The sequence below is a fragment of the Crocodylus siamensis genome, chromosome 5 (genome assembly GCF_052110815.1).
Source record: "Crocodylus siamensis isolate JL-2025a chromosome 5, ASM5211081v1, whole genome shotgun sequence".
Lineage (NCBI taxonomy): Eukaryota > Metazoa > Chordata > Crocodylia > Crocodylidae > Crocodylus > Crocodylus siamensis.
The window spans coordinates 182730139-182756580 of record NC_143399.1 but is presented as its reverse complement, the minus strand read 5'-3'; the positions used below and the strand labels follow the sequence as shown (position 1 = coordinate 182756580).

Here is a 26442-nt window from a genome sequence, read left to right as displayed (position 1 = left end):
GAGGGGGGATCTTGTGGCCGCCTACAACCTTATCAGGGGCCAGCAGCAGGGACTCAGGGAAAGTCTGTTCACCAGGCCCCCCTTGGAGTCACCAGGAACAATGGCCACAAGCTGAGGGACGATAGGTTTAGGTTAGATATTAGGAAGAAGTACTTCACTGTAAGGGAAGAGCCTGGAATAGGCTCCCCAGAGAGGTGGTGCTCTCACCTTCCCTGGAAATCTTCAAGAGGAGACTGGATAGGCACCTGGCTGGGGTCTTATGACCCCTGCCACCCCCCAGTGCTCCTATGGCGGGGGTTTGGACTCGATTTGTCTAGGTCCATTCTGACTCATTGATTCTATAATTCTATGACTGACTGCTTCTGGGTGTGCTGCCTGCACATCCTGACATAGCAGGGCTTGGAGGCTGGGACAGCTAAAGGAAAAATGGGAACAGGATCAGTTGTTCTTCTGCTTATTCCTACAGAGAAAGGACACACAGCAGAAAGGGCTACTTTTCACTGAGCATTCTTCTCACACAGTCCCTCTGCAAAGCCTTTACACAAGGATGGTACATGTGACAGGATTTAGCTTTTAATAGATTCCTTTTCAGGATCAAGAGAAGTTTGAGAAATATTTTACTTTAAAATTACAAAAATATATTCACTTATGAGACAAGCACAGAAATTTAGAAACTATATTCTATCATTAGAGATAAGGTGCACAGGTCTTTAGCAGATATATTATTACTGTAGCAGTGCTTGGTGGACTATACAAAATCCAGCTGGGATGCAGGTCTAGTTACTTCTGTATATCTCCAAACTTTACATTTTTGACTTGCTTTTTGATTTTATATATTGGAATAGGTAGGTGCAAAGAAATTCTGAAGATAATCCTTGCCTATATACTAAATACAAAATAATATACATGATTTATATTTACAGTCTAGGTAAGGGGTGCCAAACTCACCTGCACTCTCCTCACAAGGATCGTCACATGACAGATCCAGACTGCAAAAAGCCTGCTGGGTTAGATCTGGACCCAGCGGCGTGGTTTGGGTTTACTTAGGTCATTGGTTCCCAACCTTGGGGTGCGATCCAAATCAGGTTCATGGGGGGGTCCTCAGTAGGGTTGTGAAGGGCCCACACACATGTGTGTATATGCTTGCTCAAGCGTGCAGCCTGGGAGTGGTGGTTGGGAGGGCAGGGTGGGGATGCCATTCACAAAAGAGGCAATGGTGGTTCCCCTGCCCCCAGGCCGCTGCTGCACTCTGCTCCCAGTAGCCCCCATGGCTCCAGGTCGGGAGGTCCTGTTGGTAGCCAATTTAGGGTTGCAGCAAAAAAAGGTTGGGAACCACGGACTTAGGTATTGCTTACCCTTTTACCCACCTCTGCACTATCAAGACATGGCCACTGGGTCTCAGCTACTGGGAATTCAGCAGGCCCCACTCTCGCTTGTCCCACCACCAAATTCCTGGCCACTCTGGGAGCCATGAAGGCAAGTGAAATGACTCCTTGGGCCAGATAAAGCCCATAGGTCATATGTTTAACACCATCTGGTCTTGATCTTCATCTGGTGGTAACTGGCATAGCTCAGAGGATCTAACTCACATCTTTTTAATTTTTACTTAAAAATTCGAATGTTTTTCATACAAATACTTCATTAAAATGTTTCATTATGGAACAGCGATCTATTTACAGAACTATACATGCTAAGCATGGGAGGTCCTTGGTAGATTGTTACACTGCTTCAGTTCTTTCTTTATTAGAGCTAAGCAAAAAATAGTTTGCTGCCCTGTGAAATTTTGATATTTCACAAAAGCTTCTATTTTGCATCACACCCCTGCTCTTTCTAAGTTAGAAAAGTGTTCATGTATTTAAGATATTAAATAAAGTACTCATTAATATTCCGGTGGACGCTGATTGGTTATCTTCAGCCTGAGTGTTTGTAGGAAGCTTAATATAAAAAAACTGCTTACAGAATTACAAATAAACAGGAGGAATTTATATAAAGACAATTTTACAATATTAATAATGGGAAAGCAAAATATATGTAGCAGTAGATTTCCAGATGGAATATAAAGATATTGCATTCTAACAACATTTATACACCTATCTTATTTGATTGAAAAGGTCTAAACTGCTACTCACTTGTTAATGAAGTCATTGAATTCAGGTGACCACAGCTCTGGCTGCTGTAATGTTGGAGGTGGATTTCTGTAAAGGTCAGCATTACAATAAGTTAATATGTACATACTTGACAAAAACAATGTGAGAAGGCAATTGAGTAATGAGTTTTAGAAAGGCCACTGAAAAAAAGTATTGATTTGCACTGGTAAAAGGAACTTTGGGTAGACAATACAATACACCATTGATCCTTCTACTTTACATAATTAACAGAGATAAGAAGCATCAAGAAAGTCGACCAAATATAGTCAAGAATTGCCATCATTTTTCAAGCATGTCAACAAAAACTAACAACTTAAAAATCACTATTTATATAATGGAAAATTACTTTATTTCTTGAAAGAAAGGCATGAAAGAAACAAAAAATGTATTTTTTTTTAACAAAAGTTCTTTACAGATTTCTAGTTTAAATTTCCTTTGAAGGATTAGGCTTTGATTGTGTTCACCATTCCATTGAAGATAATATCAAAATACATGTTAACCCATTTGTGATTTAGTAAGACCAAGTCTACTTAATAGATTAAATTCAGACTTGCAGCAAATACATACCACTCTTTGCTTTCAGTGGGATTTCATCTGTTTACCCTAGGTTTGAATTTGACTCAGTGTTTTGAATTGGTCTTTTGCCTTTGAAGTATTGTGAACCATTTCCACTTAACATACGGATGCATAAGGAAATCACTTGAAGACAAGTCTGTTCTGTAATCAAGTGATATTGATCTACCATCATAGCTGCTTTTCCTCAAGTAATGCTTTATGTGAATTCTAATAGCTCTTTGTTTTTATTTGTGATATAAAAAAGACCTTGTCTTTAATTCTACATTACTCTCTTAACAACTTCTTACAGTATGTACAGGTTCATTAAATCAAGGAGTTGCTAGTCAGAAACACACGAAGCTCATTTTGAAAAAAATATAAGAATTTGAGAAATATAAGGGAAGTTTAGGTTAGATATAAGGAAAACTTCTCATGAAGGGGGTAGAAAAAACACTGGACCAGGTTACCCAGAGAGGTTGTGGAATCTTTGGTGGTAGACAAAGCCCTGGCTGGGACGACATAGTTGGGGATGGTCCTGCTTTGAGCAGGGCGTTGGACTAGATTACCTCCTAAAGTCCTTTCCAACTGTAATTTTCTATGATTCTAGTTTCTATGATTCTACATGGAGACCATATGATATCACATTAAGAGTAATAATTTTTGCTAAAATGAGCTTTGCTTTTCCTTTGTTACTTCTATGTTTTATTTTCCTGGATATAAATTATTTTATTTTTGAAACTGGAGAGAATCTAGACAAGAAGTTCAGTGAACTTTATGTTCTTCTGTAGCTCAAAAACAAATAGTTATCTTTGTGCTTGGTGGTATACAACTTGTAATTTTCAGGATTATAGGCTACTAAGGATAACACAAGAATAACAAATGTGAATCATGGCCTAACCCATAAATCCAGCCTACCTCCAGGCATTAGCTCAGCTGGGACTTTTTAATGATTATGTCTAGATCTCATATAGTGTTTTTTATCAGTACATCTAAAAGAGATGTATAGATCTCCATTTTACAGTTTGGAAAGCTGAACCACACAACAAGGATGTGACTTACTAAGCAGGCTATTTAGTATGCCAGTCCCAGAGATGAAATTAGTCTCCTGGGTCCCTGTCTAGTGCTCTGTCTATTAAGTTCCACTGCCTCCTCTTTCACACATCAAAAAACAAATTAAGCAAGCTTTGGTAGACCAGTGGTTTTCAACTTTTTTTTCATTTGTGGCCCCCTGAAACATTTTTAATGGAGGTGTGGACCTCTATGGAAATTTCAAATAGATTTCATAGATTTCATAGACATTAGGGCTGGAAGGGACCTCAGAAGATCAACGAGTCAAGCTCCCTGCCCAAAGGGCAGGAAGTCAGCTGGGGTCATAGGATCCCAGCAAGATAAGCATCCAATTTACTCTTGAAGGTGTTCAATGTAGGTGCTTGACCCACCTCCGATGGCAGGCTGTTCCAGACCTTGGGGGCTCGGACAGTAAAGAAATTCTTCCTTATGTCCAGCCTGAAACGGTCTTGTAGTAGTTTATGACCGTTCGACCTCGTCATCCCTTGGGGCACTCTGGTGAACAAACGTTCCCTCAGATCAGGTGGTCACCACTGGTAAACTTATAGGTGGCCTCAGCCTCCCACCATAAGATTTCCTGACCTCTGATCATGCATGTGGCTCTTCTCCGGACTCTCTCAAGCTTCTCTCAAGGTGCAGACTAGGGCTGTGCAAAGCTTTGGACCATGCTTTGGATCCAGAGAAGCTTTGGATGCTTTGGCGTCCAAAGCAGCATGTCCAGATCAAAGCATTGGCTTTGTTAGGCTTTCTGAAGTGATTCAGAGCTTCCAAAGAGCTTAGGAAAAGCTTTGGAGCCGCTTTGGAGATCCAGCCATAGGGTATAATGGGGAATCAATGAAATATCTATAACTTTGTTGTTTTTTGTCTGATTTGGATTAAACTTGCATGGGTGGTAGCCTCTGCTGAGAGCATGAAGCCTGCCAAGTTTCAAGAAGGTCAGTGCAGGGGTTCGGGGGAACTGCACCCCAAATTTGTGAAAGCAAAACTCATGTCACATCTATGTGTTACAACACAGGGGGGTGAAAACTGCAGGGCTTGTGGCCCCTGGTGAGGCCACAAAGCCTGCCAAGTTTCAAGAAGATTGGTGCAGGGGCTTGGGGGGAACTGTACCTCAAGCTGCTGAGGGGCAAAACTTGTGACATAGATGACCCTGTGTGTATTAAGGCATAGCGGGCTGAAAACTGCAGGGTGGTGGCGCCTACTGAGGCCACAAATCCTGCCAAGTTTCAAGGAGATAAGTGCAGGGGTTTGGGGGAAACTGCACCTCAATCTGCAGACAAGCAAAACTCATGACATGGGTATGTGTTAAGGCACAGCAGGATGAAAACTGCAGGGATGGTAGCCCCTGCTGATGCCACGAAGCCTGCTGGCTGTCAAGGAGATAGGTACAGGGGTTCTGGAGCTCTGCACCTCTAGCTGCTGACAGGCAAAACTCATGACATGGGTGCTTGTGCAACTGTGTCTGTCTTGTGGGGAGGGAAGAGAGGGTAACTACTGGAGGCCTGGCTGCTAAGCTACTGTGTTACCAGTTACCAGTCAATCATGATTCACTCAGGAACCAGCTCAATATACAGTTGCTAGCTAATGTAACCAGTTAATTAGCAACAATTAACACCTACAAAACAACAGACTAAGGAGAGGAAAGAATCAATACAGACGAGATCAACTGCCCCAAGACAGAGACAGTCAGTTGCAGAGGCACCCATGTCATGAGTTCTGTCAGCAGCTAGAAGCCCTGTACCTATCTCCTTGACAACTGGCAGGCTTCGTGGCTGCATCAGGGGCTACCATCCCTGCAGCTTTCACCCTGCTGTGCCTTAGCACACACAGGGTCACCCATGTCATGAGTTTTGCTTGTCTGCAGCTTGAGGTGAAGTTCCCTCCAAACCCCTACACTGATCTTCTTGAAACTTGTCAGGCTTTGTGCCCTCACCAGGGGTCACCACCCTGGAATTTTTCACCCCCCTGTGGTGTAATACATACACTTGACATGAATTTTGCTTTCACAAAATTTTGGGTACAGTTCCCCCCAAATCCCTGCACTGAATCCCTTGAAACTTGCTTGGCTTCATGCTCTCAGCAGAGGCTACTACCCCTGCAAGTTTCATTCAAATTAGACAGAAAACAACAAAGTTATAGATATTTCATTGATTCCCCATTATACCCTATGGCTGGATCTCCAAGGTGGCTCCAAAGCTTTGGAGCTGCTTCGGCTGGATCAAAGCCAGAACTCGGACAGGAGCTCCCTGGCATCCGAAGCGGCCTGAATAGCTGCCTACTTGCACAGGCCTAGTGCAGACCCCCTTGAATTGTAAGTGTGGGTATTCACATACTTTTGATTAATCAGAGTCATCTTTTGAAAACACCTCAGACATAGTCTGTAGACCCCCAGGGGTCCGCAGACCACAGGTTGAAAACCACTGGATTAGACTAATGACATGAGATATAAGTGTATCCAGACATTACCTTGGTATTTTGAAGAGTGCTCTCATAGGATGCAAGTCTGCCAGAGGTGGATCTCCATCTCCTAGCTCTATAGCAGTGATACCTAGTGACCATGCATCACATCTGGCATCATAAGAGCTATCCAGCTGCTGCTCACATGCGATCACCTGTGAGATCAAAGCAATATAATTTTTTATTCATTTCTGAAAATTCCATTAAATATTTAAACATAAAAGCACAATAACCTGGACAGCCATGTGTCCAAATGTTCTCACTGGGACAGACAAACTGCAAATACTTTGAAAGGCAAACTTTTAGGCTATACTTCAAATGTCCAAGTTTCCTACCAGTGGTTCTCATGCAGCACAGAAACAAATGCTCAAACCAGAGTGACAAATAGCAGTTTTGTCACAGCCCAATTCTCAAAGCAGTAAGAATATCTATTTACCTACACACACACAGAAACCATACCACATTGGCATTTGAGTGCTTCTACTACATTCTACTTACTGGGAGAGCTGCTTGGATGGGTTCAGCATGAGCTTGGTGCACAGTACTCCCTTCTTACCAAACATAACCGCTAAAAGTCTGGGGTAGTTCTTAACAATATGCTCCATCTCCCTTCTACACATTGGTTTACCAGCAGAAGAACTTTCCAAGGTGAACATTAAACACCTTCTTGAATATTAACGAGTACTCAGGACTCCATGCTCAACTAAGCATCTTCATGTGGACCTAGAACCTGCAGACTCTGCTGCATCCCCTGTGGCATGAGCAGGGTTGGGCACCTCAGGCAGGACATATGCTATGCCAGCCCTGTGTGCTGCATGCAGAGGGAGTCCTGGAGCCAGCCTGTGCTGCACGTGGAACATAGGGCCAGACTGGCTGTGTGAGCTGCTTGCAGCACGGGGGGGCTGGCAGGGGGCACATGCTGCATGTGGTGCTCACTAGACCAGCCCTTTGCAGTGGTTCCATCATGGCCCAGTCTGAACCAGCCCTGGAGCCAGCACCCAGGGCCGGTATGTGGAGTTGATCCAGCTCATCCAGATTATCTTGCCCCAGGGAAAGCAGCAAAAGGAAAGCAAAAAAGCCAATACAACCAGAGATTGTATTAATGTGTGCTATTTCTCATCTGCACCAAAGTACCCTTTTAAAGAGGAGTTTGAGAACAGCTGCAGATAAAATTCCTGAAAACACATTTTCTGAAGTTGGTGTGCTTGGGGTGGGTGAGCTGCAGCATGAAATAACTGTACAGATGTTCCTAGCCTCTCTATCTGTGCAAATATCAGGTGATCTGACGACTCAAATGGTGGAAGCTTCTAGCTTTGGTAGACGATGGCAAATCATCTCCTCTACCAAACAGACAAAGATGAAGGAAATCCAGTGTGTTTGGATTTTGTAAAGTTTCCTTTCCATCCTCTGAGTTATTCCTGCTTTGGGAACGAAAGAGGCATGCAGTTGTTTCTTCAGTTAAAGCAGGGATTTGACTCAGTCTTTCCCAAAGGAGCCCCCTGCCAGTTTCACAATTGAGCTAACTTTTCAACAAGATACCCACCATTAGCTACACACAAAAAATGCCAATTTCAGATAGAAACTTTGGCTAAGTCCAGACATTCAAAAAACTTGAGGTGGAAGTGCTCTAAGTATCACACTTAACTCAAAGTGCTCTAGATTAGGTCAGGACCAAACTGAACAGATATGTGCTGTTTGATGGGCAGAAGGGGGGCTCAGAGTCTGCTTGCAGTGGCTGAGGCCAGCAGCTTGGGGTGCTCTCCCATGCCTCCCAGTGTACCCTGTGGGCTCCCCAGGCTGCCAGAGACTCCTGAGCACAGATGAATGACCAAGCTATCCCTGATTAGCTGCCTGGCATGGGGGAGCAGTGTCCCCCTTGCTGCTCTGTCAGCAACAGTAATCATGGAGAATCAGAGAGAAGCTGGATGGAAGGGACCTACTGACTGGGCTGGGGATGCCTGGGGGCTGGGACCTGTGTGCCAAGTGTCAGAGGGGGCAGGCTGAGCACCAGCATTTCCCTGGAGCCGTGATGGCAGCTGGGGGTGCCTGTCCCACCGAGATCTGCCCTGATTGAAGGATGGGGAGGAGAGAGGTGCAGGACAGAATTGTTTGGTGCCAGGCTGGACACATGCACACACAGATCTCTCTCTCGCCCACACACTCACTCTTTCTCTCTCTCTCTCACACCCCTCCCCCCGTCCTTGCTTTATCACACACTCACTCATACACACATGCACACCCCGACCCTCCCCTTCAGCCGCACACCCTGCAGAGAGCCAGCAGCAATGATGGTGACGGCGGTGGCAACAGCCCTCTAGTTTCAAATCAATTTAAGTTAATTCACAATTACAGAGGGGTCAGGAACTGCCATCTGATTAGTTACTGGGCTCAGCAAAGTACATCTTTTTCTATAACTACCATAATTTATAAATATGTGTCTATGTGCAAGCACCGTATCACTGTATATATTTATGTTATATATACACATTTGTCCTACTGGAATTTATAAAAAACCCTGTTTGTATACTTTAGGTTTACAGCTGAAGGAAGCTTCAAAACACAAAACATTTTTATTTATCGGTAAAATTAAAGTGTTCTACTTTTGTGACTATTTATTTGTGAAGAACTTGTATTAAAAGTGTCCTGAGCAGTGAAATACATAAATAATAAAATGAATATCAATAAGAGTAAAGGAGTAATCTACTTAGTTCTTTTTCAGTGTAAAATCCATCGTACTCAGACAGGATCACTGAGTTCTCAGAAGAAGACTTTAAAAATAGCCTTCAAGATCTTAAAATGAGAGGACTGAACGCACAGGATTCTGTCTGCTCAGGAAGAGATGATGCCAGAAAAAAGTTACATACAGTGTAGTGTAAGGCTAGAAGGGCCCAGTGCCAGTCCTTTCTCTCTTACAGCATTTCAGTAACTAATCCACATATACCTTTCTACCTCTGAACTTTAAAAAATAACTGCAGTTTCAAAAGCATTGCCTATCTGAAAGAAAATACTCCTATTTAAAAACAGGGTAAGCAGTTTTTACAACTGCTACTGACATTCAATAAAGGGCAGAAAGGGGAAGAAACAGGTAGGCGAACACAAATCAAAAACAGTGTAAAAACTAAACACTATGAAATAAGCTCTCACCTCTGGAGCCATCCAGAAAGGGGTGCCCACGGAAGTGTTCAGACGGAGATGAGTGCTGGTCAACTGAGCAGACACACCTAAGGGAATAAGGGGAAGCCACGTTGAGTGAGGTGGATTCTTCTGCTTAAGAGCTTCCATCTGGACAATACCCTCGTCATCTTGTTCTGGGAATAGGGATGCTATGTATATTGAAGGAAAAATTGTCAGATCAAGTCTTCCCAGTTCTCTGCAAATGGCCCAGTTCCCCAAGATACTGGGCACTTCTGTGAGCTGTTGAACATCCTCAACTTCCAATGACTTCAGGGGAACCTGGACTTAGACCTACATGAGTGTTTTATGAGTAATCTGACTCCATATTTTTGAGTGGCTAATTACAGTATTTCTGTACACTATTTTAAGAGCAAGAAACCACAAGTAGTACTTAGAAAAGCAAAACAATTATTGCTAAAATGTGCTGCCCCTTTTAGTGTGTGTTATTTCTTTTAACTATCCAGCACTGACCAGGGCACATCTTTGTTTTGTACTTCATGTATTTATTTATTTACCCATTTTATCTGATTAAAGGTGTTTACTTTAAGCTATTAGTTGCCCTGCATCATTACAAAAGAGGCACATGTCCATAGAAACAGCAAAACAGTTATTTATTGAGGAAAAAAAAATGAGGTCCCTACCCTCAGCCCATTTCTAGTATCTGATGTCATTCAGCCTGTGGGCTAGCTAAGGGTCCCTGGCCTGGCCAGTAGGCCAAAACAAGCAAAAAAACCCTATTGCATTTATCCCCTCCAGGTAACATCCTGTTTGAATCCATCTGATTTTACTGGCTCCAAAAACCTACAGTTTCCTCATAAGAGGAATGATTCACACCAAGTGGAAATAAAACACTACCTAGAACAGATCAACTGGCTTAAAGAAACTCTAGAGAAAAGTGTCTGTTTTTTATTCTATTTTATTTTGTTTTTTGTACTTAACTCTGACTCATGGCATGTCTGTACTTGTCCATCATGCAAAATCACTTTACGTAAGTACTAAAAATTAGACTGCATTAAAGTTTCAATTTGGTACATCAGCCTGTTCTTTAGAGATAAACAAATTCAAAATCATTGCATTTGGTAGTGGCCTCTCTATATTTTATGCTGAGCACAAAACACTGAATCTATTATCCCCTCATGGTTGTAAAGGCCCAGCTGATACCAGAACCACCAGTAGCTGTTTACATAGCAGGGAGCAGAATAATATAAGCCATTGCAGTCGATCCCCTTTGCAGATAATGGAGCTCTGCTACACAGCAGTGCAATCCTTGCTATAACAGGAGGAAGTTCTGGGGCTAGGTTTTGCCCAAGGTATCATGGCTACACACAGCTTTCAGGAAAACACACTGAGGAGTACGTAGCAACTATGCATGCTACTGCAGCCACTGTAGTGTTCATACAGTGATTTGTCTGCTTTGGTACTGGAGAGAGAGGAGCTTTCTCTAACCAGCATGAACTCCGGCACTAAGCTCATTTACTCAAATTTGGCACAGGAGCCCAGACTTGGACCTGCTGGCAAAGAGATGCAGAAAGTAAGGTTTTATTATTACAGCATCAGAGTTTATAAATAATTGCAACTTTCTGCACAGATAAGGAGCAAACGCAAAAGAAATGTCAATTTGCAAAGTCTTCTCAAAGTATTTATAGATTTTTTTCACCAAATTGCAATTATTAAAAGAATTGAAGGGATTTCTTTTTCTGCTCTTTATTTTTAACTTCAAGAAAAATCTGATTTGATTTGAAGTGTTCGTCACTAGTTTCCTTTTTCTTTTTTTATCCTTTTGCTTTTGGCAGTAAACTGGCATTTCAGATTATGGAGTATAAGTCTTATGACAAATGATGTTTCCTTGGGCTTTTTCTGTGTGGAGGGGAAGATGATGTCATGGCACACTTAGCAACATTTCTTCCAGCGCTTCGGCAACTAATCAAGCATAAAGCTAGCCAGCTTTTTTTAATGGTATATTTTCTAACATTTTACTCCCTCTCCCCCCAACTTTACTATAGCTTTAGTGAAAATAAAATCAAGTATTTTTCTTAGAAAGTCTAAAAAACACTGCAAAGAAGTGGTTCATTAAATCTGAAAGGCCAAATTTTATGAAGATGTACAACTTGATAAATAAGAGCATTACCAGAGCAAATGCACTGACACTCTTTTACAGACTCACAAATACAAAAAGGCACGGGCGCAGACACAAGCACATTACACTGGTATAATGTGCCTTTATAGATATGTATAAAAAAGGAGACACGTGCGCGGGAAGGAGAGAAGAAGAGGGCTCACCTCTGGTAAACAGCAGTCTGCCATATGGGAAGGAGGAAGGAAGAAAGCGAGAGAGAATAAGCAGCATGTGCCATAGAGGAGACGGAGAGAGCTATAGAGGAGAGAGAGCTTAGCTCCGCTGAGCAGTGCCTGCCATGGGGGACAGGAGGAGAGGAGATGGAGAGCTCTGGTAAGCAGCATCAGTCAGCCACTGAGTCAGGGAGGTAGCTTCCTTGCAAATGATTGTCTCAACTCCTTTAAAACGTTCTCCTAGGTGTCTTATCTTTGCCACTGTCCCATCTCCTGTGAGTTCCCTCTTTATACCCCCATTTGATTTAACTTTAGCCATTTAGGCAGGATAATTTTGCACAGATAAACTGAGGAGCATGTGATGTGACTAGAAAAGAAATATACCTAACACATTCTTTATAACAGCCATAGACAACAAAGGAAGAACAGTTAAAATGAGCTATTTCTGATTAGTCTGCACTCAGGCAGCATCGCCACTGTTAAGAGTTTTTAAATATCCTGGAAAGGTGAAAGGAGAACAAAACAGCTGACTTGTAGAGGCCTGCAGGGAGTTCCTCAGGCAGAAGGGGTGGCAAGGTTGAAAACATGAGGCTGTTTAGTGGGAAACTTTAATAATGGATCCATAACGACTGCAGATCTGACAGAATGGAGACAGTGTTGATGGCATGAGGAGAAGTCAGGTGGGGGTCAAGTCATAAAAAATAGGTAGACTGGGCTTGATGTGATGGAACAGAGTAAGTACTGGTAGAGGAGTAAGAGGTAATGCAGTTGAAATGATGAGCTAAAGTGAAGGTTTTTGAAACATTTCAACTTTTACTTTTTTTATTTTTTTAAAAATCTAAAACACATTCACAGCACAGTCTTCCATATCTGATTATGCTGGAGGGAAGGGATAGTGAAGACAGCAGGAGCATAAAAGATGTACAAATGGCATGCACTTTGTTATTTTTAAATGCCATTTAAAAGCACCTACTCTGATGAGCTTGCAATGGTTCAGCTATTCGACAGCACATCCAGGATGCAGGGCACATACACCGCAAATCAACATCAATGCCAGAATTAGGGTCAAGGAGTCCAGAGTTCCAACCCTGCGTAGAGCATAACGACCAGGGGTTCTCCACCAAACCACAGTGGGCAAAACCAGCTCAAAAACCGGAGGTAGGAAAGGCTTTAGATCTTTTTAAAGAGAATCTTATTCAATGAAGAAGAACTGGCATGTGGAACAAACTACCAGGGGCAGCAGTGACAGTGGAGTATTGGCAAAACAGTGCTGCACAAGCTCTTCCAGGAGAAATACATACTAGAGCAGAAATCCTAAACAGAATACAGGAATTGCCAAAAGTCAGCTGAATGGCTCCTTACCACTTCACAGCAAGAGGTTAGCATTTAAGAATTAGGTGAGATCAGGAATTATGTAGAAGAAACACTGGAAATACTATGGAAACTATAACGAAAATAAAAAAAATAAAGAAAATGTAAAGCATGGAAAATGGGAAATAAATGGCAATGAATACTAGTTAAAAAGAGGTCAGCAATGGATAAGAGAAGCTAAAGGAATCAATGAAATATCTGTGGCCAACAGGAGCAACCAAAAATCTAGGTCATATATAAGACCATTATTTGATGGAGATGGTAACACCATAAGTAGCAGTGTAGAAAAGGTATCCATTCCCCTCTGATGATGCTGGAATAGAAATGTCACTTTTTGAAATAAGGAAGCATATCAGGCAGCTAAACTAACATTTTCAGATCAACAAGCCTTGTAACTTATAACTGAGAGTCTTAGAGGAACTAGATAAGGAGCTCTCAGAATCACTAACATTAGGTTTGAACAAATCGTGGGAAACTGGGTACATTTTCAAGGATGCGATGACTACTAATGCAAGTGATATTTAAAAAGGGTCAAAGGAATGACACCGTACACCAGTTAGTCAGATATTGATCCCAGATAAAAAACTGAAGGTAATTCAGGACTGTATCAACAAGGACTTAGAGCTTAAACATGGAATTAATGCTAGTCAGCATAGTTTCTGGGAAGGAAGTGCTTATCACAGAAAACCCATTGTCTTATTTTGACAAGATTTCAAGTCTGATGATAAAGGCAGCTGTGATGATGTGCTATACTTCCATTTTTTTGAGGAATTTGGCTTAGTTCCCACATGATATTTTGATTACAAAAACTTGCATTTTGTGGAATTAACAGAGCTCAAATCAGGATTTTAAAAAATGGCTCAATAAGAGATCCTAAAAATCAGCTTTTAATGAAGAACAGTCAGTGAGGAATACCACTTCCAACAGGAAGATTTTTGGTAAAGATTGTAGATAGCACAGGGCTCGGTTGGGTGGTAATTAATTTTCATACTATTGTTATATAGGTACCTGTTAGGGCTGTGTGAAGCTTTGGTAGCTGATTCAATTTGGAGGAGATTCATCCTGATTTGGGGACTGAATCTCCAAATCTGAATCGAATCAGGAGATCAAGTAAAAGCTCCAAAGTGATTTGAAGCATCTGAACCGATTCGGAAAAGCTTCAGGAAAGGTTTGGCCGATTCAGAGATTCAGCCATGGACTAAACAGGCAGCTGACAGCTGCCTCCAGCTGGTAAGTCTCTTGGGGTTGGGGGAGGGAAGAGAGAAGGCGTGTGGGTGAGGAAGGGATTGGGGTTGGGGCAGGGTGGTGCGTTACTCGGGGAGGGGACTGGGGGAGGCATGGGATGTGGGTGCAGCAGCAGACTGGGAGCGGGGGCTCTGCCCTGCTGCTGCTTGCCCAGCTGGGGCGGGGGGGGTTGGGATGCGGGCATGGCTTGCTTCAGGTGGAAGGGGGCAAGTGGCCGCAGGGCATAGCCCCCGCTTCCAGAGCTGCCGCACCTGCATCCCATGCCTGTCCACACTGGCTGGCAAGCAGCTCCAGGGCAGAGTCCCCTCTCCCGGTGTTGATGTGGGTGTGGCAGCACTGGGAGCAGGGGCTATGCCCTGCTGCCACCTGAAGCAAGTCGTGCCTGCATTGTGCCCTCCCCGCCCCCCGCTGGCTGGGCAAGTGGCAGCAGGGCATAGCTCCCATGGTTCCTTCTGCTGAGGCAGAGGCAGAGGCAGAGGCAGAGGCAGAGGCAGAGGCAGAGGCAGGCACAGTCAGAGGAGCCACAGGAGAAGCCTCCATGGCTGCCCTGCCCAGCCCCAACTCCCCTGCCTCTAAGGGCTCATGGAAGAGCCCTCCTGTGCAGTGCTGGGGGGAGCTGGGGGCAGCAGAGATTGCCCCCCCTGCTTGGTACCCATGCAGAAGCTGTCTCATGGCACTAGTGCAGCGTGGCTTGGCAGGGCACTGTGCACTGTCTGGGACCTGGGGGGCTCCAGCTGTCAGCCAGAGCCCAGCACCACTCAGTCCCCGTGGCCCCAGACAGCATGCGGCACCCTGCTGAGTGGTGCTGCACCTGCACAATGCAACAGCTGCCATATGGGTGCCAATCTGGCGGGGGGTGCGATCCCTGCTGCCCCCCACTGCCCTGTGCTTCATCGGGGGGGGCTCTGCCATGAGTGCTTGGAGGCCCCAATTGCTGCTCCTGCAGCCTGTGAGTACGGGTTGTTGTTTTTTTTTAACATGCCAGGAGTAGGCTGGGGCTAGGCAAGGGGTGGGGCTGAGCAGGGCAGCTATGGAGGCTTCTCCCATGGCTCCCCCCACCCAGGGAAAGGCGGACATAGCTGGAGGACCCATGGGAGAACCTGTAGCCACCCAGCTGTGCCTGCCTCTCCCTGTCTGATCTGAATCACCGAATCACTTTGAATAAGCACTGAATCTTCTGAAGCTGATTCAGCTGAATTGATTCAGGACAGTGATCCAAATCTCTGAATCAAATCACTGTCCTCTGAATCGGCTGAATCTGAATCGAATACTTCCCTATTTGCACAGGCCTAGCAACTGTATTATTCCCTGGTTAAAATACAACCCAACCACTTGTATTTCAATATAGTCAAATACAAGATGATAATTTGGAAGCCATCCTATAGGCTAGGTCACTCTGCTTTAGAAAGCTGCAACTTGGAGAAGGACTTAGGCATCGTGGATATATAACTGTCTCAACAGGAGCTGTTGGTGCATGGCTGTGGCAGAGTGGGTTATGATTTTCCCTTGGTGAGAGTGGTAGAAATGTCAGGATTTTTCAGTTTTCTCTCTAAGGTCATCTGGGCATGTTCCTTGCCACTGCAGGGGTCATAGGCACTGATGGCACCTCCATCTTATTTCTGGTATATAGTTTTCTGAGGGTTCAGAGAAGATTCATAGAATTTCCACTCTGGCCCCTCCCACTCAAAGCACTCCTAATGATAACCTTAAAATCCTTAGTATAAAACACCCACAACTTGCCACAGGAAGAAAGCAAGAAGAGAGAGAGAGAGAGAGAATGAGAGAGAGATAAGGAAAGGTGCCATCAAGATCCCACCAGTTACAGGGAATTTGTTAGGTAAAATATGCCCAGATGATCCTAGGAAATGGACCATGCTGCAAGGGAAGGCAACACACTCCTTTCCTCTACCTCCCAAAACAATCCTTGTTTATTTGACCTGGGGGAAATTCCTTTCTGAACGCAAATCTGGTGGTTATTTTTGACTCAAGTGCATACAGAGAACCCACAACTACATTTGCCTAACATCCTTAAAACATCTTTAAACAACAAATGTGGGAACAAAAATGAATATGCTGGCTGGACGCTAAGAACAAAGGACTAACACTGGTCTTGGATTTATTATCCATTGATAATTTATCCAACTTCTGAATATGTTCCACACATGGAAGGTGAGAGTGAACCCCCTCATTCCCCATTTTGATGAGCCTTGATCTACCAGAACTCAGCTTCTTCTTTTTTGTTGCTGATTGTGTGTCTGCTGTACCTGAGAATTTCTCTCAGCCCCTTCCCTATGCTGCACTCAGTGTGCTGTGCCTAGTTCCCTATAATCATAGTCCCGAGAAAGAATGCCTTGTATTCATAAGCTTGTCTAAGTTTGTCCTAGCTACATAGTTGGTTCAATAAAAGATATTACCCTAAGATATCATTGGCTTTCACATAATTTCTGGACCATCATGGCTACATCATCATCACTCTTATGCTATGGTAAGATTTTTAAGAAAGCACTTTGGTGAAAAGGGGAAAAAAAGTGTATGTGTGGGGGATGGGAGGGGAGTTGAAAAGAGACATTAAAAATATAAAAGAGGCTGGGGGGGGCATGGTGACTGCTCGCAGGAGGCATCAGCAGTGTCAGCAGTGGGGGCGTGTCGGCAGTGAGCAGAAACTGCCAGCAGGCAGCCATGGTGATGTCAGAGGCAAGGGCAGGCTGAGCGGTGACCACCTGCAGTTGGCCATGGTGACATCTGAGGCAAGGGCGGGGGGGGAGCAGTGACCGCCCACAGGCGGCAATGCAGGCATCGGCCAATTTTAGGGGGTGCATTTGCCCCCCCTGTGCTCCCCTACACATCACTTATGTTAGTGGGCATGTCTACATGAGATGCTTTGAGTGCAGTAAACTAACTTTACTGCACATTAGTGCGGCAGGCAAAACCCATGCTAATATATAGTAGATTTAGTCTACTGTGCATTAATGTCACAAAAAGACTGTTCATTTGCACTAATGCACTGTAACAACAACTACAGTGCATTCAATTAGTACCTGTCATTACAGGTACTAAACATAATGTGTCCTAGTTAGAGTGCATTAATGAATGTGTACATGAGCCCAGTTAGTCCTGAGTACTGTAGGTAACTGGACTGTTTTCACTAGCTCTTTATAATTCTGTTTCAACTGCCAGAATTTTATATGTAAGGAAACAAAGGGTATTTAAAGTTCAGACTGAAAATCATTTGGGCCAAACTCAAAGGTAAGTCTGAGTGTCTCCAAGGAGCTTACTTACAGTGGGCAATTACCTTATGCTAAAATGCTTTGGTCCATAAATCAATGAGCCTAGCAGAAGTGCAGTATATTTTAGCAAACTCTCCCTCTTCTCACAAGCTTCTTGCTCCTGGGCTGAGTGGGTAAATGATGCAAGACATTACTATGTAAGTCCTGTGCCAGAAGACAATGCCTTCATGCCAGGGAATCCTTCCATGGCTAAATCCCAATACTTTCTACTCTTATTTATACACATATATTAGTTTACTGTCATAATGCTGTTGCATATTATTACTTTATTTTGTAATATGTTATTCAACAGCATCTTTATGTAAGTTAACAGAGGAAGGTTGTTTAAATGGCACATGCAAAGGTGCTGGGCAAGTTGGTCCATAGCAATGGATTTTTCTCCCAATGACTCTCTCAGAAAATTCAGTTGCTATTAACCAGACCATATTCAAAGCTCTTGACAAGCTCTTCTCTGGAGGAAGCTTTTACTTTAATGTTCTTTGCTTTTATTGATTTCTGCTAGGATCTTATATTAAATGTTCTTTAAAAGTAACATACGAATGCCATGTTAGCCAGTACAGAGAAATGACAGCACAATGATACCTTATTCTTGATTTGAATCAGTGAAGCAGACAGCTTTATTATGGATGCATAACAGAATGACTAAAGCAAACAGAAGACTTGCTATGACTCACTGCTCAAAGTAAGCTGAGGGCAATAGGCAAATTCTTTTATTTTTGAATATTTTACAATTAAAATCATTGTACTTAATTATTGAATTTTGCAAAGTGGTTCAGACTGAGTTTGCAGCTAATGTAGGACAACCACAATCTATGAATATATTAGAATAAGACTGCTTCAAAATAATAGAATTTTCTATTTCAATTTGGAAAACTTCAGAAAGTCATTTTGGATTATAACTACAGTGGATGTGGAACAAACAAACCAGAAATCCTCTCTCATGCCTAATAAAGTCAGTGATCAAATTACCCTTTTCCCAAAGCAAATGATGTGTTATCCAGGGACTGAACAATGACTTCAGGACTGGCCTCAGAAGGTTAGGAATACTACGTCATCACAATAACATGCCAGAGGCCATAATTATTATGATTCTATTACAAAGGGAGATGTTGGATGATCAACACTCATTTGTTGAAAATTCAGTCCACTCATTTTAGGTGCTTAAATATGGATCAAGTTTAGTCATTCAGGAATTTAAAGAACTTGTCCAGGGGCGTAGGTTGTAGCAGTGTTGGCCTAAGGACAAGGTTCTTTGGGTAAATCTGATATCTTTTATTAGACCAACTCAAATAGTTGGAAAAATTCTTCTTAGCAAGCAAAAGCCTCCAAGGATGGAGATTCCACAACCTCTCTGGGTAACCTGCGCCAGTGCTTTACTACCCTCCTCATGAAAATATTCTTCTTAATATCTAACCTAAACTTCCCTTGCTGTAACTTGAGACTGTTGCTCCTTGTTCTGTCACCTACCACCACTGAGAGCAGTTTGGCTCCATCCTCTTTGGAACCACCCTTCACGTAGTTGAAGGCTGCTATTAAATTCCCCCTCAGCCTTCTCTTCTTCCATTCTGTGATTTTTTTAGGCACAAACACCCTTTGTCAGGCTGAGGAAGCATGAGCCTGACAAAACATCTTGGCCTGCATTTATGCATACAGAATAGGCATGATTATCACCCTACCACTTGCTTTAAAGGCTTTAGTTTATTAGAAATGTTCCAACACAAATTGTGAGTGATTAACTTGGAACTAGCACAGTCATACACATGTACTTCTATGTTAATCAGCTAAAGTTTCTGTTGAGTCATTATTATGAAATTAAACCTTTAATGCAAGTAGTGGTATTGGCAGAACTAATCATATTATGGGCATTACTATGTATTCTTCCTACAATCACACACAGACATTTTAAAAATCAATATTTCAAAAAATGAAAAGTTTTGTTTTTTGTTACATTAAAAAAAATGACTTTCTGGAATTTTCTATTAAGAAGAATTTCAGTTTCTGGGCAACTTGACTTACAATCTGGACAAACATACTTTTAGCCACTAAAAAAGGGGAGGGGAGACTGCCATTCAGTAGCATGCCCAAGCTGTTACGATCTAGCTGTCATATCTACATGGGCTTATGGTAATACAAGTTACTTTAAGCACCTTAACCTTGACTCTGAATGAAACAGAGTTAAACTCAGGGAGATTTTACTGAATTCGTATTGCTAAAGAATCATGCTGAATGTAACAGTTGCACCACAACAGCTACTATCAGCATCCTTTGGTATAATTACAGTGGTTACAGCTCATTTATGACACTTAAGCAGAGTTATTAAATCTTGACAGAATCATCACAGGAATGCATGGTTGCTAAAGCACTCTCTAGCTCTCAGTGAAATTAGTTAAAGTTTGCAAGGCATGGGTGAAAATATGTATTTCAAATAAAATGAAAAAAACATATTTTAGTGACTTCATGCCAGATTCTGAAAGGTATGTAGGTACCTAAGGATGCAGATAGGGGCCAAGTTGGATTTTCAAATAGTGTCTTGTTGCCCAATTCAGTAGGTGTTAAGTACCAAAAAAAATCTGAAGATCTCCTTCAACACCTATCTTTACCTTTGGGAGCTTTAAATACCTTTCTAACTTTGGCCAGAACTTATCTGAGACAGCCAGAATATTCAAACAAATGCAAGGACTTATAAAAAGTGAAAATAGAAAAACATACTATCTAGACAGCTAATAGACACCCGTCTAATTAATTAATACATATTCACAAACAAAGAGAATGGAATTTATGCACTGCTCCTTTCAATTTATTTTTATACCGTATATTGTATAATTTTGGTTCTTTTTAAGTAAAGCAATGCAATTATTTTTAAGAGTAATTATTCACATGACAGACCCCTAATTATACACCTATAGGGCCCATACAAAACAAGCTTGAAAACAGTGTTATTCTTATTTATGATTTTTACTGTGGTGTACATAAAGACTTCAAGCAACAAGATGAGATAACCAGGCTATGCATTTTACAAACATATGAATTTCTGACATCAACAACTGCCAAATTTCTATCAGAGACAGATAACTAAACCCTTGGGCAAACCTAGGGGTGGGGGAGGGAGAGGAAAGGGGAGGAAATGAGTGAGGTGGGAGTCTTAACTGCTCTGGGGACTCTAAAAAGTTGCTGCTGCCATGTGGTCTGCCTGCACTGGTTGTTGCTGCTACAGCAGAGTCCAGTGTCCATACACCCAGCTGCTCCAGGGATCTACCATTCTGCCACTAAGTTGGTGCCCAGGTTTTGTGTGCTATTCACATCCTTACAATTTATGCCACTGAGAGCTAATGAGATAATTTTTATAATATTTCAGATAATAAAATATTCCTCCTCCAATAATCTATTTCCCAAATTTCATAAAAAACATAGATCTTTCTCTCATTCTCCACAATATCCTACAATTTCACAGTCCTCTAAATAATATCACTAAGCTTTGTGCACCAGATCCTAACTTCTTTGAGTTAGCATAACATCACTCCAGGTCCTAAATACCAAAGTAATTGTCAACTCCACTAATCAGGCTTGACCAACTGTTACCAAGGCACTTGTGGTCCCCTAGCAATAGGTGACTAACTGCTAATGTGTAATGTGTAACTGCTAATATTTAGGCATATTAACTGAACTATGAAGTAAACAATCCAACACACCCCTCACTGTGTTAGGCCAGATGCAGAAATTATACTTTTTCCAGTTTAGGTCGTCAGAAACCAGTCTATAGCTATAACAGGATAGAAGTTCAGGGCACATAGACTGCTTTAAACATGGAAGACCCTGGTACAAGATAGACCTGGATCAGTGCAGTATCATAGACATTAGGGCTGGACGGGACTGTCCCGGGACCCGAAGGGGCCAGGAAGACTTACCGGGAGAGCAGGATGCCGCGGTGGAGGGAGAGCCCGTGCAGCTCGTTAGCCGCGTCTATGTACAGCTGTGGCCGGCAGCTGACGGTGACGTCAGCTGCCGGCCAGGAGATTTAAAAATGGTGGCCGCTGCTCCGGTGGCAGCGGATGGAGAGGGGAACAAATGGCGGGCAAAGCCATCCCCGACAACAGCCCAGCGGGACAAGAGCTGCTGAGCTGAAGTGCTGGAGAGTCCGGTAGCCGGGAGAAGAGGCGGAACGGCGGATCACCGGCAGAGAAAGCCTGCAGTGCCAGATCAGGTGAGCAGCAGAGGATCAAGACCACCCAGGAAGATCCCGAGCCGCAGGAAGTAAGTGCCGTGGCGGTGGGTGCAGGAAGCACCAAAGAAGGGCATGAGGCTGAAGGCTCGCCCGGCGGGAGAGAAAGATCGGGGCGGGATCGCTGCCTAGAATAGAAGGCAGTTATCGAAGGATACGGGGACAGCGCTATATATATATATATATTCATTCAGGAGATGTTTACTCCTGGGGCCAGACCATAGGGGCGCTGGTGGTAGATCAGGGAGGTAGGCCTTATAGGAAGATCACTTTGAAGAAGTACACTGCTGATGGTGTAGGGTGACGGATCGGTGGTGGGAATTATACAGTGTTATAGGCCTGGGCCATCTATACCGGCGGGGAAGGAGTCTGATGGCCCATCACAGAGCAGGTGGAGACCACAGGTGGCGTGAGGCCAGGGTGTAGGGGTGGCAGGAGCCCCGTATGTAACCGATGAGGTCGACCCGGGACACCGAGGGACCTGTGGACTAGCCCCGCCCCACTGGGATAACAGCAAAGTCGTGGCAGGTGAGAAGCGGGGTTGGCAAAGCAGGTATACAACCAAACCTAGTAACACCAGTGCTCGGTGAAGAGGGTGGTCACCAAAACAGCGTGCCAGATTACTAGGAGGGATCTACGAAGGCCCATCGGGGACAGGGACCTTGCAAGATCATTGGGTCCAGCCCCTCACCCAAGGGGTCAAAGCTGCCCTGTGCCAGGAGCACAAAAGGGCTGCGACTTCAGCCTCCCATCACGGAAGGCACAGAGCCCAAAGGGTTAAAATGAAGACTCCTCCCCCAAGGTCAGAGGGGTTGGGAGCACAGCCCTGTTCACAGGGTGTGGGAGGAGACCTTCTCAATAATACCAAGAGCAGCAGAACAGAGCAGAGACCTGGACCTGAATTACAGGAAGGTGACTAAGCCTCAGGGTCCCAATGTACTCAGTATCCTCCAGAAGTCTGCAACCTTCCCCGTAATCCATGGGTATTGTGTCTGGCCAACCTCACCAAGTGGAACTAGACTTGAAGAAATCAAGGGAACCTGGACCTTGCTTACAGGCTGCAGGCTGGGGTTGAGGGCACAGAAAACAACTGGCCAAGGGCCAGGGCATTTGCCTCCCGAGACTCAGGTATGGAGCGCAGAGCCATCCCTCAAGACGGATGGTAGTAACCCTTCTTGTGAGCTAACAAGTAGCCAAAAGAACATGCTCGCCACCGAAAAAGTGAGGGCTGAAGAACTGTACCCTGAGACATAGGGAGGGAGGTCATGCAAAGTCTTGGGGGGAGGGGCTAATACTCCCCAAGGCCAAAAGGCACAGAAATCTATACTACTGCTTAACCCCCTAGGTGAGGAGGTGAGAGGAGAAGGCTACAGACTTCAGGAGAAGGGTAGGTTACACCAGTCTATTGAACGTGAATGCCAGGTCCACTCATGAATCAAGGTAGGACACTGTCTGCCAGTATCCCAGGGGACTTTGTAGGTTCCTGCTAGCTCCCTTTCACAGGGAGGGCACAGCTCAGTTGCTCCAGCTGAGCACCTAGCCAGACTCACCCCTGACCTCTCAGCCTGTGAACCACAGGCAGGACAGAAGCAGGGGAAGTGGGGAAGAATAGGGCTTTTGAGCTGCTGGGGGGAGGTGGTGCCAGCGGTGCACCCTGCATTCCCTGCTGGGTTGGTGGGACACAGAGTGTCCCTCCGCTGTCCCAAGCCCTGGTATCATGCAATGCAGTGGCACCAGGAAGGACTCGGAGGGTTCCCTGCTTCCGAACCCCCGGAAGTAGTGCCGAGTTCCTAGCTGAAGCTGCTTCCTTCTGTGCAGCCACAAGGGACTTCAGTCTCTGGGGATAGGGAGGCAGCCATATCCTTGTTGCTGCAGGATCTGACAGGTGAAATACTAGTGCTAAGTTTGGGCAGGGAGGCAGTGAATCCCTGTGCTGGGCTAACCTGGCAGCCTCCTCTCCTCTCCCCCTGGAAAACGGACCTGTCTGAGCCGAGCTAGGCCAGCTGGCAGCAGTCAGCACTAGCACCAGGTGGGGCTGGGTGAGGGCTCGGTTGGCTCCCTAGGCAGTGGCCCCTGTTCCCACACTGGAATCACCCCCCCACCAGGTGCTGCAGCTGCAAGGGCATGGCTTCCCCCCCCTCTTCTCCCCAGAGACCAGAGCCTGGTGACTGCATGGGAGGAATCAACTTCATTCAGCAACTCAGCACTGGCTTGGGGCGTGGGGGTAGAAATCCTGAGTCCTTCCCAGAGCTGCTTCAACACATGATCCTGGGGCTGGGGACATGGGAGGGATACTCTGTGTCCTGCTGGCCTGGCCAGGAATGTGGGGTGCACTGCCAGCACTACTTCCTCTCAATGAGCCCTTCTTCCTCCTCGCCTCTGTCCTGCCTGGGGTGGATCTCCACGCTTCCCCCACTGGACAAAGTCCAGGGATCCCCATGCCACTGAGGCAGGGTGAGTATGCCTTTGTCTACCAGCTGCCTGCAGCTGAGAACTACTTGGCAGATGACATGGCAGCAGGGGGAGGCGTGTGCCTGACAACCAGTGAGGGATGGCCCCCACTCGGCTGCCCTCACCAATGTCTGGCAGGCTGGGAGATGCCTGGGAGCACCCCCAGCTCCCTGGTCTCAGCCAGTACAGGCATCTGCCTGCCTCTTCTCACCGAAAGGCAAACATGAATTCTGCTTGCTTCTCATCCAACCTATGCAGCTCAGAGAAACCCATGTAGATTGGATGGATTCCGCCTCGGGCTTTTTGAATGCCTGTACTTAGCCTTAATGACAAACTTTAACTATCTATGTTGATTTTTACAAATAGTCAAAATAAATCAAAATACTTCAGGAGTGTGTAGTTTGTTAACTTTGATGCCTTTATTTTCCAGGCTTAATTTACAACTTTGATTAGAAAAAATATGACATACCAAAATCCACAAGTTTAACTCCTCCTTCAGTGGTCAACAGGATGTTATTTCCCTTTATATCACGGTGGATTGTTTTGTTTTCATGTAAGTGCTGAAGCCCCTGAAAAATAAGTTAAAAACATTCAAATTTTTCTTTCGTTGTTGTTGTTGCTAATTGTTATATTTTGTGTGTTTTATTTGAAGACAGAAAAAGGAAATACAAAATACCAGAAAAGTTCAAACAAAGAATAATTTGGGGCCTCAGCCTTTCTGAACTTCGACTGAAAATGGGGCAAAAATTCTAAAATGAACTAATCCTTCATTTTCCAACAGACAGGCACTTACCGTATAATACTCAATGTATTTTTTCTGTTTTTCTAAGACTTTGAGAACTTTTGGTAGAAAATCCATAGAAATGCTGGACTAGAAGTTTTGAACTAAATTGAAAGAATGCCTAGTTGACTGTCAGCCAGGTGTGGGATAGACAGACTTTTTAATAACTTCACTTACAGACACAAGCTGTATGATAGCAGAAGAAGAGAAGCATTATTAATCTTGGTTATATGTTGTACCATTAAATAGCAAAACCAAAGCAAAGTTCTTGGCACGAATAAGAATGACTTTACAGCAAAATCAAATTTCAATTAAATAGCAACAGTAAGAAAGATACTTCATTTTGATTAACTAAAAAGATATTTATTTTAAGAGTATTTTCAATTATTTGTAGATTATTTTGTTATAACTACATCTTGGATGCTGTACAATAACTTTGAAAAAGAAACATGCTTGGTATATTGTTCTTACAACCCCAAAAGAAAGTCAATTTAGATGCAAAGCTGTATTTATTTCATGGAAACAAGGAGAAATAAACATTGCCTGAAATCAATGCTCATTTTTCTGATAATGAAACATTTAGATGAATTTCCCCTTTACTTGTTTTTATTCAAATACCATTGTGTAATCTAAACATCATCCTCATTTAATTAGATAGCCTTATGATATAAAAAAGTACACCATATTTTGAAAATAGGAATACATCTTATTTCTTGAAAGACACTACTTTAAATTAGTTATCCATTTTATTGTCCATTTATTGACATGGTTAGCTTACCATAAGAGCTTCATGTAAAATGTAAGCAATTATAAGTTCATCCATCCTTTCCCCTCTCTTCAAAAATCCTTTTACAAGATCAGTCACAGATCCTCCATTGCACAGCTGTAAAAGACCATATTGCTTTAAAATACAAGATAGAAAATGAGGACAGAGAAATCACATTAATTCTAATTTTCAGTAGATTCCATTTCAATTCTGTACAGGATCCTCAAACTCATAATTTAGAAATCAACTTTTGGTGCCTTTCACACTATCTATAAAGCAATTGTTTTTACTATTTGTACCCAATGGGTGCATCTACACATAGCCATATGGTGATGTTGCTATGGCACTATGCTTTGAGGTGCACTAAAGTATGCAGTAAAGTATGGTACAGTATAGGTGGTTACTGTGCCATGCATGTGGTAAATCTTGCCACTACATCACCATAGCAGTGTGCTATACCTGGGGAGCATGCTGCTATGGCAATATAGCTGGCAATCACATGTAGATACACGTGATCACTACATTGCCCCAGTGCACCAGGAAGCGATGTAGTGCATTGCTAAGTCGCTGTAGGGTGACGTGTAGACATGCCCAATATTGTTTATTTTCCCTACATCTAACTGCTCTCCTCT

The 26442-nt window shown here is 43.6% G+C and overlaps 1 protein-coding gene across 1 annotated transcript in view; it reads right to left on the bottom strand.

Moving 5' to 3' along the window:
* The window catches only part of MYO3A (myosin IIIA), a 232799-nt gene that overhangs the window by 123084 nt on the left and 83273 nt on the right, over window positions 1–26442 (bottom strand). Inside the window, exons 4-8 of the mRNA XM_090047375.1 lie at window positions 25823–25927; window positions 24733–24832; window positions 9372–9448; window positions 6237–6382; window positions 2130–2195 (exon numbers count right to left, since the gene is read on the bottom strand). Of these exons, the coding sequence (XP_089903501.1) occupies window positions 2130–2195; window positions 6237–6382; window positions 9372–9448; window positions 24733–24832; window positions 25823–25927 (494 nt within the window). The remainder of the gene's footprint in view (window positions 1–2129; window positions 2196–6236; window positions 6383–9371; window positions 9449–24732; window positions 24833–25822; window positions 25928–26442) is intronic.